The sequence below is a fragment of the Prionailurus viverrinus genome, chromosome A3 (genome assembly GCF_022837055.1).
Source record: "Prionailurus viverrinus isolate Anna chromosome A3, UM_Priviv_1.0, whole genome shotgun sequence".
Classification (NCBI taxonomy): domain Eukaryota; kingdom Metazoa; phylum Chordata; class Mammalia; order Carnivora; family Felidae; genus Prionailurus; species Prionailurus viverrinus.
The window spans coordinates 113,876,697-113,891,673 of NC_062563.1; the positions used below are offsets into that span (position 1 = coordinate 113,876,697).

Here is a 14,977-nt window from a genome sequence, read left to right on the forward strand (position 1 = left end):
AACATCAGTTGAAAATGTTGAGAGGTCCATTTTATGATGCTTGGGTGTTGCTCGAGCTCGTCATCACCGCTACAACAAATGACCACTCATCTCATGGTGTGCAACAACACACATTTGTTATCTTACAGTTCTGTAGGTTAGAAGTGGATCCATGTTACTGGCCTGAAATCAAGGTGTCGAGAGAGTTGTGCTCTTTTCTGTAGGCTCTAGGGGAGAATGGCACCTTCCCTTTTCCAGCCTCCAGGGGCAAGCCACATTCCTCGGCTCACGCCCCCTCACCTCTTCTTCTGCCTTCCAAGAGGGCATGGCGGGGAAGTCTTTCTCACCTACATCTCTCATCTCTCCCCAGACTCTGCTTTTCTGTCTCCCTTTTCCACTCTCGTGATTACATTGGGTCTTCCCGGGTTATCTCTCTATTAAGGCCACTGATTGGCAACCTTAATTCCATCTGTAACCTTAATTTCCATTTGCCGCATACAGTAACGTTCACAGGTTCTAGGGACTAGGACATGGATATCTTCGATGTGCTATCATTCTTCCCACTGCAGGTATTAGACACCAAAAGCCTGTATTTCAGGAAAATGTCAAATGAGATTTTCGGCTGGGTACCCCTACACATGGTTCGTTATTTTTCTTTAAACCCAGATGCTTTCCTTAAGAAAAAAGTAGGTTCTGAAACTCACTTTAACAATCGCAAAACCATACAGACGTGTATAAGGAGGGACTAGAACCTCGCAAGCTGTTTTCAGGGTTCCTGTGCTATCAAGCTGTGATCTGGATCTGTGTCCTGCTTGCCAGGGCTGCCGGAACAGAGTACCACAGACTGGGTGACTTAAACAGCAAATTAATTTTCTTATCATTCTGGAGGCTAGAAGTTTGAGATCAAGGTACTGCAGGGTTGATTTCTTCTGAGGCCTTTCTCCTTGGCTTGGAGATGGTGGTCTTCTCCCTGTGTCTTCATATGGTCTTTCCCCTGTGTGTGCCTGTCCTATCTCTTCCTATAAGGACACCAGTCATATTGGGCTAGGGTTACCCCAAAGACCTCATTTAACCTTAATTACCACTTTAAAGACCCCCGTCTTCAAGGACACTCACATTCTGGGGTACTGGGGGTTAGGACACCAACATATGAATTACACGGGTGGACACCATTCAGTCCCTACCAACATCTAACAAATGTAATAATTAACCTGTGAAAGACTCTATGCTACTAGAGAACCGTTCCTAAAAATAAATGAGGTGGGGGGAATATGACAGGTACTCATTGACAGTTACTCCCAGGTAGAATTTTTTTTTTCTAAAAAAATGGTGATTTATTTTGCTTTAACATACAATGGTAAATATATTGGGATCATCAAGTTTTCAAAAAATTTTGCTGGGCTTACTTTACACATTACAATACTAACATGAGCTCATTAATTCTTCCATTTTAATGAGGGAAAGGATCCAATTGATGCCTACTAGCAGCTTGGCTAAGAATGGACATTAAAATCAGACGATACACTGTAAATATAAAGTATTTTCCTCCAAATGTGTAGAAAAGTTTTGAGACAAAATTGCTGCCTGCTCCACAGGACAGACAGTTTGGATTTTTAAAAATGCTCCAGAACAGGAATAACATAACCCTGTGTAACAATACTTATAATACAGTTTAACAATATTTTATCAAAGACTTGTGCCCTTGAGCTTGAAAAAAAAAAAATCTGAAGAAAAACAGCAGCCAAGGAACTGCACAACCAAAAAATGAAAATTATATAAAATATTTCCACCACTATTTAAATGCCAAATTTAATCAAGCAATAGTAAAAAAACAAAAACAAAAACATCATAATACAACCTTCTGTTTAAAATAACAGCACTGTTCCGCCTCTTTTCCACTGAATTTTACATATGAACAGACTATATATACTGGTTTTTCAGAGAAATGTCCATTTGGTCTGTCACACCAGTCAGGCTCACACTGGATCCTCTCCTCTTCTTTGCGAGGAGACGCAATTCTGTGATGGTTCCGTGTTTCTGACATCCTGGGGTAGGTGCAATGTCTCAAGTATAATACATTTCTCTCTTTTCCTTTACACAGTGCAGAGTATACGGGCTTAGGTTATGTAGATCCTCTTTTACTCCAGGTCGCTGTCTTTTTCTAAATTCAAGGCGGTACTCAATGGCGTGCAGTAGTTGGGCTTGTCCGAAGGCACGTAGCCAGGCAGACACACACACTTGTAGGAGCCCTCGGTGTTGATGCACTTGGCATTCTTGCAGAGAGACATCCGGTTGTTCAACTCATCACATTCGTTTACATCTGCAACAAGCCAAACCATGCAGGTGAAGAAGTTCCAGTACCACCCCAAGAGGAAACGTGGCCTACGGCTTACCTGAGGCAGCAAGGCGTCTGGCCCGAACACAGCCAGGCTGTTCTCCACTCTCCTCACCCCCGGACCCCCACCCCAGTAAACTGTGCAGTCTTTCTCATTATCGTCGGTTGCAAACACATGCAAGATAAGTAAGATTTTCTAGATCTGAAAAAGGTAGATGATTTGGAAGGCTCTAGAATTTCCTTCCCTGTATTTAACACAACAGGAACATTTTGTCAGCTTGACATCTTATAGTCAAAACTCAAGAAAGCTGGAGGAATTTTTCTACTTCTAAATTCCTTTCCACAGGTACAGAATAACAGTTAGATCTGTCTAGAGGAATACACTAAAGAAGCAAACAAGTGAGCAGAGAGCCTTCAGGGCAGCCCTGTTAAAGGCTCAAGTTACCTTCTCAGATTTCTTTCCACAGGAAAGAAATGCACTCCAAACACCTGTAATAACCCAGGTTACCTATTTTCCAGACCCACCGCAGACAGAGACAAACAAAACTCAAGTGGGGAAGGGGGTTGCTACCGGAGGGAATGGAAGAGCCACAGAAATAGGAAAACCCTGTAAGCCAAGGGCCAGGCCCTGGAAGATGGCATTGGGCACATGAGGAAGAATTAATGTATGCTTACCAGTCATTCAAAAATAGAAGCAAAGGCAATGCGAGAGACAGAGAGGAAGAGGTAGTTGTGGGAGGAACATTCTCCAAAATGATTACCATAAAAGTTGTATTTTTTTTCCCCCAAACATCTACACTCCCTTATGCTTGTGTCAGGTACCGGGCAAAAACACTATTTGCTGCAGAGTCAAAAGCTAAAGTTAGAGGAGTCAAACATATTACCTAGAATGTTCTGTCCTCTCGAAGTACATTCATACTGTTGTGAAACCATCACTGCCATCTCCAGAATTTTTCTCCTCTTCCTAAACTGAAACTGCAAATCTATCTTACATGTACTCGATTATAGGAGATCTGGCCACAGGGCACCTGGGGGAAAGAATAACTGCCGAGAGGGCACACATCATCCTTACCAACACAGGTCATCTTGGCCATATCCAAGTGATACCCATCAAAACAGTCACAGGTATAACCTTCCTGCACCCTCACACAGCGGCCATTCTCACATCCATTGAGGATGCCACATTCTTCAGCCTGCAACTCCTCGAAGCTATTTAAAAAACCTAGAAAGGAAAAGACAGGAGCCAGGTTAGAAATTTGCAACCTCTTTCCCTGTCTTGTAAAACTATAGGATTACTGGGGCGCCTGGATGGCTCAGTTGGTTAAGCATCCGGCTCTTGGTATGGCTCAGGTCGTGGTCTCATAGTTCATGAGAGCGAGCCCCCTGTTGGGTTCTGCGCAGACAGCGTGGAGCCTGCTTAAGATATTCTCTCTCTCTCTCTCTCTCTCTCTCTCTCTCTTTCTGTCTCTCTCTCTCTCTCTCTCTCTGCCCACCCCATGAAAAAAATTAAATAAACTTTAAAAATTCTTATAAAAAAACTATACGATTATTAAGATTGTGGTTCATCATATATACATATTTTAGACACCTATTTCAGATGTCTTAAAGTTAGCAGTAAAATTTAACACTGAATGTATCTGTACACAGCATTATGCATAAGATAGTAGAAGCTTTATATATCGTTTGTCCATTAGTAGCCCTACATCTTGAATTCTGATGTTCTAAATTAAAAGCATAAAAAGTGACTAAGTATGGTTTTTGGGTTTGCTCTTAATAAACAGAAGTGTTTATCTAAAATTCCAAATTTCCTGAGCTCTCAGTAGGGCAAATGTCAGAACAACGTTCAGGATGGAAACAATGGAAGTGACTATCACAGTTCAGCAGACATTTGCTCAGAACATCCATGAGAATTTGAGGCGGTGGTTTTTCACTTGGAGTTCCCCAAAAAGCAGTGAAAAGCTGGGCTGGCCTTGCTGTGTAACCTGTGTTTGTTTGCTCTAGCTTTGGAATGAGCCTTACAAAAGGGCTCTCAGGAGATCAAAGGATAAAGACAGTAAAAGCAACTTGAAACATCCTGATAAATGAGAAAATTACATCATACTTGTGGTTAGAAAGTCAAAATTATTTTTTTAAGGAAACAAAGAAGTTCTTGTTTGGCTTTTTTTATAGTTTAGGTATCTTTAAACTGATTCAGAACTAGCATTTAGTAATATAAACACATGAAACAGGCATCAAGAGTATTTAGCTCTCTTTTTAGAAAGAAGAGTTGTAAATATAAATCCACAGTGATACAAAAACACTGTTGATGTGGGATCCCCCTTCAGAACCTCATCGCGTTATCAGCTTTAAAAGGAAAAAACAAAAAATCAAAATATGACCATAACTCTGGCCTCTGAAGTAATTCTAAAGCAGAACTGCAGGGGGCAGCAAAATAACATTGTTTAGACAGGGCTGTAAGGTTTAACTCCGTGTCTAAAAATTAATACATCCATGATAGGCACTTTTAAAATTTTTGAAGGGGAAAAAAAATTACAGACCATTAAGAATGTGTCATCAGGGCCCCAAAGCCAGTTTGAGAAATACTTAAGAAAATAAAGTCTTAATCTACGATAATATTTTCAAATTCCAGGTACCATGGCAAAATCGTTTTGACTTTCTAACTGTTAAAAATTATTACAGAAATTAAAACATGGAATTAAATATTGAAAATTCTACACACATACATCAAGCAGACTCCGAAAAATACTTCTACACGAGTCAGCGAAGGACAGCCCCTTCTCGAAATGTGGTGGTCTCCTACTTTTGTAAATAAAGTTTTACTCGAACACAGATACCCCATTCACTGACATGCTGTCTGTGGTTGTTTTCGTGATGCCCTAGCAAGGCTGAGAGGCCGCCTCAAAGCCTAAAAATTTTATTCTCTAGTCCTTTACAAGAAAGAGCTGATTTCTGCTCTAGGAGATTCTACTTTTATAAAACTCTGCCTTAACTAAAAAACTGCCTCCGGCTACCAGTCCGATTTTCTTAAATAACCAGAAGGCAGGAGATTAAGAAATCTCAGCTTTCTTTCTATGTTGCTATCTACCCAATACCGTCATTTCTTTAGAAGGGCTGCAAAGTCCTTGCTCCTGGTCTGAGAAGGAGGAGCTATTTCTCATAAATTGCAATAAGTTTAAAGGCCATTGATAGAGTCAGTGCTGGAGGTCTTAAAATTGCATCTCAACTTCTTCTGTTACTAAATAGGAAATCGATGTGACACCAACATGTTTATTTCTTACCATTTGTAGTGAATTAAAAGAGTCCTGAAGCAACGTCAGCATTAAAAAAAGAAGGTACACGAGCCAGAACATTTCAACATGAAAATTCCTGGAATCTGGACTCTATCTAATGTGCTAGAGGCTGCACATAGAAGCTATGGGATTGGGTCACTGTTGTGTATAGACTTAACCTGTTATTTTGGATTTATGGGGCAGGCAAGCTGGGCTTTCTTTCAACCTTAATATTTCTTCTCCTTTTCTTCTTTTTAAAGGTAAATGTTTATTGACCTATAACACAGTCACAGGTAAGTGTCAATATTGTAAGTGCCCAGTCTTATACCTGCCAGTGTATTTCGACACATTTTGTGAAATAGTGCATGGTTGTATGTTGTTGATTAAAAGAAATAATCCCAGGTATTAGAAGTTATGATACTCTTGGGGCAGGGGGCCTGGCTGGGAAAGGGCTTCAGGGGCCTTCTGAATGCTGGGAATGTTCTACACCTGGGGCTGGGGGGTATACAGGGGCATGTTAATTAACTCAGCTGGACTGATACAATGCTGTTTTCACATCATTGTGCTGAACGATCAATGTATGCATCCATCAAAAACAAGAGGAAGGAAGGAGAAAGGAAGGAAGGAAACACTCTTTGACTCAGAACTGAAGCAGTGCCAAATGTAGCCACAAAGCTTGGGTTGCCCTCAGGAACCAGGTCACGGCTAGTGCGCTTCATTCACAGGTAACGGCCCCAAGAAAGAAAAGGCATCACTGTAGTCTGTCATTCAGCAGTGTCTCCAAAGTCCTAACTCCAACCCCCTGGCCTGCAGGGATTCTCTGTCTTGAAAATCTGGTGTAGCTTCACACACTGCAAGGAGGGCCCCTCTGTGAGATTTGGAAAAGGCGGCTGGAAGCCGCATTTCCCCATTGCCAGTCCTGAAGGGGACACCACCTATCCTCTACCAATACTGTGTTGTGTATTTGAAAAGCTGTGGTTTCCCCCATAGAAACCTTTAGCTTGCACGGCTTCCTCATCCAGGACACTCCCGGTTAAACACCTTCAGACATTTCTTCCTTTCTTTCTTTTTTAAAGCTTATTTATTTTGAGAGAGAGAGAGACAGACAGACAGACAGACAGCACAGACGCAAGCAGGGGAGGGGCAGAAAGAGAGAGAGAATCCCAAGCAGGCTCTGCACTGACATCGTGAAGCCCCGCACAGGGCTTGAACCCACAGGGCCCCTGAGATCATGACCTGAGCTGAAATCAAGAGTCGGACGCTTAACCAAACAAGACACCCAGGCGCCCCACAGACATTTTTTTCCTAAATGGGAACAGGGTTCACACAGGCACACTCCATCTCCCACAGAAAATCTCTGCCCACAAGACCAGGAGAAGCCACCATGCATCATTTCTTAACAAATCCCATCATGAGTGGATTCTAACAATTTCTGACCAGAAGAGCAATTTTTTTGACCTTCCACTTTAAAATACCTGTAAACATCAACTTGTTACAGTTAACATGTCATTTCCTTATATGAAAAACGATGTCAATTATAATCAGGCTTCTAAGACAACCCCGACCCTTAAATTAGAACATCATGTAATGAGTAAAGAAATGATTTTGTTATGGATCTTAGAAGATGATTTTTTTTTTTTACTTTAAAGAAAGTAAAAGTAACAGCAGACCCTCCAGCATGCCAATAATTTGATCCAATATTTCTGAACTTGAACATGTACAAGGAGTATGCAGAGGATGGATAAAACTGACTTTCCAACTCAGCAGGTCTTAGAGTGGGGCCTGAAAGCTTACATTTCTGACAAATTCCCAGGGGCTGCCTTTTGAGAACCATTGACTAACCTTTAGTCAGTCACTTTAGTTTCAACATAACTGAAAAATTTTGCTTACGGTCCTGAATAAAATAGGGATCAGCTTCTGGAGCATACTGTTCGCTGAAGTCAACCAAGGCATCCCGTCCATATGGCCGCCGGCGTCCCGTGACGGGGATGTTACACAGCTGGGCATAGTCATCTAAGAAGGAAATGAAAAGCAATGTGAGACGTCATCACTGTTTGCTGGCCCCTAGACACACCCACTCGCAGCTCAGAGCAACAGAAACCGGCCAGGGCGCTGTCCACCATATGCTCCTGTCTCGCACACATGTGCACCACTGATCTTAGACCTCGTCTACATATTCTTTATGGGAGCTGTATCCACCCACGCACAATGAAAAGCTAAACAGCATAATTAAGATTCTACACTGAAGACCAAAAACAGTAGCTGAACAGTTGGTAGAATGTATCCCAGGAGAGGAAGGAACTGAAAAGTGAGCCAGCACTCAGAAAGCTACAGGCCTTTTGGAAGAATGGTTTTACCTGAAACCAACAGGTGTTACCATTTTAAAGGACTGGTCATTCTCACAGACAGGTATGTTTTCACTCAAAAGAGACAGAAAAGTTGTATCTCTGGTGATCCAAAAAAGATGTAACCAAGGGAGGATGCCAGTAGGTACCATTTTATTTTAAGAGCAACTTTTAGAACTCTAAAATCAAGGCCTGGTCTGTATGAATGTAGTATTGCAGTAACAAGGACCCAGCCACCACATGGGACACTGGTTTTTCATTTGTTCCAGGGTTACTGAGTTTTCAAGGCGTTTCACCGTCCCAGGCCCTTGCCTGAATTGACGGGCAGAGTTATTTGGCAGGTCTAGAGAAGAAAGCTTTAGAAGGGATGGCTTCATGTTCTCAATACATGTTGTATGGAAATATACTGTCCAAGGATTTATCTGGCATATGGAAGAAATCCTGGGGCTCCCCAGACTTCAGTAGCTCTTCCAAAACTGTGAGATGCCAGTCCGGTGGCCCCAGGACTGGATGGACACACTCAGGACAGTCACACAAGGCAACAACCACATCTGCCTGGACCACAGACTGGGGGGGTGGGGGAGGGCTTTACTCTCTTTTGTTTCCTCCTGTGACATATGAAAATAAAGAAATGCATTAGGGCTTTGGTGTGACCTCTCAAGGCTTTCTTTCACCCCCTACCCCCACTTAAAGGAGTCAGAGGTACATGTGTGTGTGCGCACGCACACTCACACAATTCTCTCCTAGAATTGCACAAAGCAAGCCCAAGGCCAGAAAAGACCCTGAACACTGAATGGGGGGGGGGGAGGGTGATGGTTGCTCCTTCCTCAAATTCTCCTTGTGGGGAAGCTTTCCAGAAACAACATACAGACCCCAGACACCCCAACACTTTTGCCTGAAATGATTTCATAAGAAATATTAATTTCATTAAGGAAACAGGTGAACCTGAAAAAAAAAGATCCTTGACTTGCACCCTTCCCTCCAAAAAAACCACACACAACTGGAAGCAAAGAGAACACAAACGGTTGTCAGTTCTCCTTCAAGTTTGAAAAAGAATTAGGGATCTCCCTGTGAGAGCAAGATTGCTGAAATATTTACAAGTTTCAAGAGCTGAGGTCATTTTCTCTCATGGCTTTTTTAATATATATATTTGTTGCACATCTGAAAGGGAGACTGTTCGGTATTTTATATCCAAGCAACGGCTGTGATCAAGAGGAGATATTAAAAATAAGTTCATGTTCTTATTTTGTAAAACTAAATCCAGAGAAGGCTGAGTATGGTCCTATACACATCTGCATGTAGAGGAAACTTCCTGAGACTCAAGGTCCGGAGCTGTTGACTGACACAGGGCTGTTGGGGGCTGTCTGGCCCTTAGGTCTGGGTCTTCCTCTTCCACCATGAAACGAGCTGGTCCCTACCCTTCAAGCTCTCACCATCTAGCAGAGCAAAAGAAAGGGCCCAAATGTGAGAGTGAGGAGGAGGAAGAAGAGCTTCCTGGAAAAGGTGGCACTTGACCTGAAATTCAGAAGACAAGTAGGATTTCCTTTGCTAGAAAAGGTATTTTGTATTCATTTTAAAGAAGTTACCCAAAGGCATCAAGAAAGAAGTTGTAAGCTGTGTTTGGGGACTACCAAGGGGTTCCTAAGGAAGCCTTCTGACTGGATCCAGGCTGGTAAAGGGGAGCAGATGAACGGGGGTGAAACTTCAGGGACCACCATATCTTCTTTCCCTTCCTTTCTTCCTCAGCCATGCATTTTTAACATTCTAGAACTTACTGTCCTTTGCTGCTTTCCTTTCTCTAACACATTAAGCATTCCCAATTTCAAAACAGTTTTGGTCAGTTTTCAAAACTGACTGATTTCTGCACGAAATGTACGCTCTTTTGTATTTGAAGATGCGCTACATTCCCATCATCACCAGGACATGCATTTTGAGTTATCTTTCTGGGAGCATGGATGGGTCTACCCTAATCCATCCATGCTGCCCCTCCTGCTGTGCACATCTGCTCTCATTCTTGGCCAGGGTCAAGGGAGTGTGGGGTAATGGAAGGAACATGGGCTCTGGAGGCAAGAAGCTGGGGCTCAAGTCCTGACTGGACCACTTACTTCCCAGCTTAGCAATTTGGGGCAGACCTCAGTTTCCACACCTGTCACATGGGGGTAATAATTCTTGTTCGCCTACCTCTGTATTACTGATGTATGAAAATGAGATACTGTTACGGAACTGTTCATAAATTCTGAATCATCAAGAAAACGGAAGTTCTGATTTCTCTCATAGGTAAAAATCTCTAAGTCTCTATTGAACACTGGAAATAAATGAGGATTTTCAAAGACAGCTAAAGAAGCAATTTCAGTATTAGCAAAACGTACAGGTAGTTGTCAGCAGGCAAAGAAGTGTGCAGTACATTAAGACCAATGAAGGTCACTCTCTAGATGTTTTAAATATTGTTTCAAGATTATTTGGAATTTTTAAATACATGGAGAGGGGCACCTGGGTGGCTCAGCCGGTTAAGGTGACTTTGGCTCAGGTCATGATCTCACAGTTGGTGAGTTCAAGCCCTGTGTCAGGCTCTGCGCTGACACCTCAGAGTCTGGAGCCCACTTCAAGTTCCGTGTCTCCCTCTCTCTCTGCCCCTCCCCCATTCATGCTCTCTCTCTCACAAGAATAAACATAAAAAAATTTTTTTTAATACATGGAGAGAAACTCTTGCTCAGTAAACAGAGAAAGAGGTCTTCATGGACTTTGTCTCAAACAACTGGGGACAAAATCATTTACTGCCTTGACAGATACAATTATTTGGTCAGGCAATGAGAGCAATAGCATATTGTTGACACCAGACCAACAGAACTCAGAGTAGAAGACACAGTGATGTCCAACAATTCTTACTGTATGCTGAATCCTTCAGAGATATCTCAAGTAGACAGGTTTCTCATCATCTTCCAGGGAGCAACTGGAATATCACAGAATTTTCTGAGTCTTTGGCAAGGCATCCTCCTCAGGACCTGGGCACGTGTCTATTTCTAGAACGTGCTGGGCTTCTGTGCACCCCAAGCTACAACCAGAGCCCATTCTAGCCTTGGTGATCAGCTAGTCCCGTGGCATGGTTACACTCCAGCTGGGGGACACAGTGAATCATGGTCGGCAGAGAGTACGGAACCCACTTCCCACGAGAGCGCACGAGCCTCTACTGGTTCTCCGTTTCACCTAGCTCAACTTGCGGGGATGAACACATACTCTCCCTACGGTCTTTTTCCTTCTCCACAACACCCTTAGGCACATCAACAACTATTAATCGCCTAGCTGTCTGGGGACCGATACAAAGGAATAGTTTTGCTCACCAGAGCTTGTGCTCTGGGAGGCAAATACCATGTATGAGCCACAATTTTCAATGTGTTCATCCAGGATCCGGCCAAATATGAATGTGAAATGAACAGGAAATGGAAATATTCACACCTCAAAGCCTCCCCCCCTTATGCATTCTTCACCTCCCCAACGACAAATGCTAAGCTCTTGATCAAAGCTATGAAAAGACGGTGTGGGACACCGTCACTAAGTAGTCTCAACAAGATCCAGGCCATTGATCACAGTCCTTTCCCTGGCATGGCAGATTCTTATGACAGATGGTGCTGCTTTGATTTTAATTTTAAATTGAAAAAAAAAAAAGTTTAAAAATTACCCCCTGGAGCCACTGGGTCTGGGGCCTCTGCTGTCAGCAGCAATGGGAAGCACAGCATTATATCCTGGCAGGAAATCTCCCTTCCTGATGACAGACACATCTGCAGGGCTGGTCTGGACAGTCACATGTCACCATGCCACTCTGGCATGTGAGGACAATGGGAGGTGAAGTTTTAGTTCTGACTGAGGCAGATTAAATTCAGCTGCTTTTAGAAATGAAGACGAGACTGCATTTCATTCTCCACACATCAAGGCTAAAAACTCAGGGCTCCAACGTTTGAAGTGCATTATTTTCAAATACAGGAGAAACAAGGACCGATTCTTATGCATTAAGAAAAATGGGTCATGTTTTGCTCCAATGTCGAGACCAGGTGTTTTTCTTACAGACTTTCACACATCTTATTGATTGATGATGGTGTTTGGAAAACACAGACACACAGCCAGGAAATGAAGGAAGAGGACAGGGAGAATGGAATTAGGATTTATCCTGGTGCTTGTGGAGCCAGCAGGACAATGGGCATTTGTCTTTGACTGAAAGTGGGAAAAGCTAGGGGATTAGAAAAATGGGAACCATTTACAGAAAATACCATCTAGCACTGATGATAAAGGAACCTGAAAGACAGCATGCCACTGGCAGTCCACACCCTGTGGGTCGGCCACCTGTTTGAGTGCCTCTCTACTTACGCTCTTTTCAGAAAAAAATGTTTACCTACAGTGTCCGATGAACAGACAGTAGCCTGCTTCCTAGATATTAAAACTTGCTGCGCTGTGAGAGGGAACAGGGTATACTAAAAAGAAAATGGACTCAGAGTCAAAGGCCTCGGGTCCTAGTGTTGTTTCTCTACTTTCTAGTTGCTTGGACTGGACGTATTTTTTTGAGTTTCATCCTCAACAGGATTAGGGTACCTGTCTTTGTGATATTAAAGGCAAGTCAATGTTTTATTCAGGGACTGACTCATTCATTCAACCAGACACAGAGAATATTATGGGGAGGGTGGGATTGGGGAGAGAGGAAGGTTATAATGACGCTATGACAAAGGTACATACACTGTGAGATGTACAGTAGTTTATCGGGACCACAGAGAAGGTCACCAGGAAGAGCTGGGGAAGGCTTCACCTTGGAGGTGGCATCTGTGGAGGCCAATAAGGTGAAGAGGAGGAGGGGAGTAACTCAGAGTCATAGGCATATATAATGGATAAGAAAGCTTTAGGGAAACCTAAAGTAGCCTACATGTAAACACTGGCTACTGTAGATCTCTGCCAAAGAAGAGTGGGAAAAAAAGGAAATTAGTGAACATGTACTACGAAGTTCCCTCATGTCAGGTGCTGCGCGCTTTTGCGTACATTTTTTTTTCCTTGAAATCTCCGAGCATCCTCTGAAATAATTGTAATTAGCTCCTTTTGTTTCTGACTTATAGTGTAACTTGTCCTAGTTTAGGTGAGAGATTCAAACCTGACTTAGTCTATCTGCAAAACCATGTTCGATTCCACAGCTGCCCTTCAGAAACCCTGCAAATAAAATTATGAAATCCATTCCCTAGACCTTAAGCACCAGGTAAGAACTTAGTTCAGCAATAAGCATTTGTGACTCAAATTCCAGGGAGAGCAATAACCATGAATGCTGATGAGCTCAGTCCCACCAGGGTCAGCTCTATCATTAGCAGGATTTATGTTTATTGAATTTGCTCGATTTATTAGGTGAAAGAGATCAAATTGCTTAATGTTCAATTAAATTGTACTTGTCGAGGACAGGGAAGTAATGAAGTCTAAAGTCTTGGCAAGGTTTACGTTCTGCAGGACTCCTGTAAATGTTAATGCTCTAAGGAAACTTATGGGCCACAGACCAACTGAGCTCTCCCACCCCAGCAGTCACCTAACACTGCCCTTCCAAACCCAGTCACTCACTGCATTTCCAACAGATTGCTGTTTATTTAGCCAGACTCTACTGGAGAGACAGATTTGTTGGGTATGAATGCCAAAAACTGGAGGTTCCCTTTGCCTTCTAAAACCTGGATTCAAAATTTATGCACTTGTAATGCCATTAAATCATGCCACACACGAAAACCCTAAAATAATGATTGATAACTTACGAACTTCTTATTAAGGATTGCGTGAAAAAGGTTTCTCCATTTCTAAATACCCAGGGCTTTGGAAATACATCGTTAAGTCTTACATTCAGGCAATCTCTGGGGAAACTGGGAATGAGGTAACCTCTAGTGTTTGATAAGAGAGACGAGTGAACAATACAATAAACAGGCAAACAAGAGGAAAGTTCAGCATGTTAGTTTCTCTAAACCGTTCTACATTATCATTTTCTAACTGCAAGGGAAGATATATCAATTTATTTTCTTCTTTCCTGTTCTCTAAATATCACCCTGAAGTGATGATCCGGGAAGTCAACAATTAGAAAAAGCAGGTTACTATTATATATCAGGAATACACTGGTTTCTGTCTTTATTTTTGCATTAACCAAGTAAGAATTATTTTAAAACAGGAACTAAGTACATCCTTAAGGGGGAGACTGTACAACATGGTGGATGTACTGAGGCCACTGAAGTGTTCACTTGAAAATGCTTAATTTTATGTTATTTAAATGTCACTTCAAAAAAAAAAAGTCAAAAGAGAAACAAAAATAATACAGGAGAAAAAAATGTTTCTATGTTAAGTCTAGAGTTCATCTAACCTTTCTATTTTTAACTGATAGAATGAGGAAACTAGAGTAGTTGATCTCTGAGATCCTTTCTAGCTTACATATTTTATGATTCTGAAGACAAGTTTTACTATTAGGCTGAAGGATCTAGAGAAGACAATTTGTCATGGAACTTTGTGGTTGGGAATAGGAGGTAATCACCACTAGGTGCCGCTACTGAGCTCACCTGGGTGGTTTCAGAATGATGGCCAATCATGGAATTTAACACATTGTAAGCAGTCTGTCTTATATCCGTGAGGTCAGTCTCTCATTCACTTTTCTGCTGAAGAAATGGAGGTCTAGAGAAGTTCTAAAGGCAAGCCAGGATTGACTCTCAAACCGTAACATTTACTAAAATTATTAAAATGTAAGGGTAAATATAATTGGGTTTTAGTGTATATTATTTTGACCTTGTTTATTTAAGTTTAGAAGCAAAGAAAGCTATATTAACATTTGTTCAAAACTCTTGATTAATATTCTGAAGTATAGATCTCAAGGTTATGAGATAAACATACAGCTGAATCCATTATTACTTGAAGACCAGGTTCTAGGTAATAAGTAGAATACTAAATGAACACTAAACACAGTCAATATTATTATTCCACTCAATTATAGGAAATAAGACACTACAAAGGAACACTGAACTATTTTAAGATCCCTAATTCAGTTTTATGGTTTTCCCATA

The 14,977-nt window shown here is 41.9% G+C and overlaps 1 protein-coding gene across 8 annotated transcripts in view; it reads right to left on the bottom strand.

Annotated features, from left to right (window-relative positions):
- Positions 1-1,287: 1,287 nt before the first annotated feature.
- The window catches only part of LTBP1 (latent transforming growth factor beta binding protein 1), a 410,698-nt gene continuing 397,008 nt past the window's right edge, over positions 1,288-14,977 (bottom strand). For all 8 annotated transcript variants that reach the window (XM_047852622.1, XM_047852625.1, XM_047852623.1 and 5 more), the window contains 3 exons: positions 7,474-7,596; positions 3,387-3,536; positions 1,288-2,299 (listed from right to left, as the gene is read on the bottom strand). In XM_047852622.1, the coding sequence (XP_047708578.1) occupies positions 2,118-2,299; positions 3,387-3,536; positions 7,474-7,596 (455 nt within the window). In that variant the 3' untranslated portion in view covers positions 1,288-2,117. The remainder of the gene's footprint in view (positions 2,300-3,386; positions 3,537-7,473; positions 7,597-14,977) is intronic.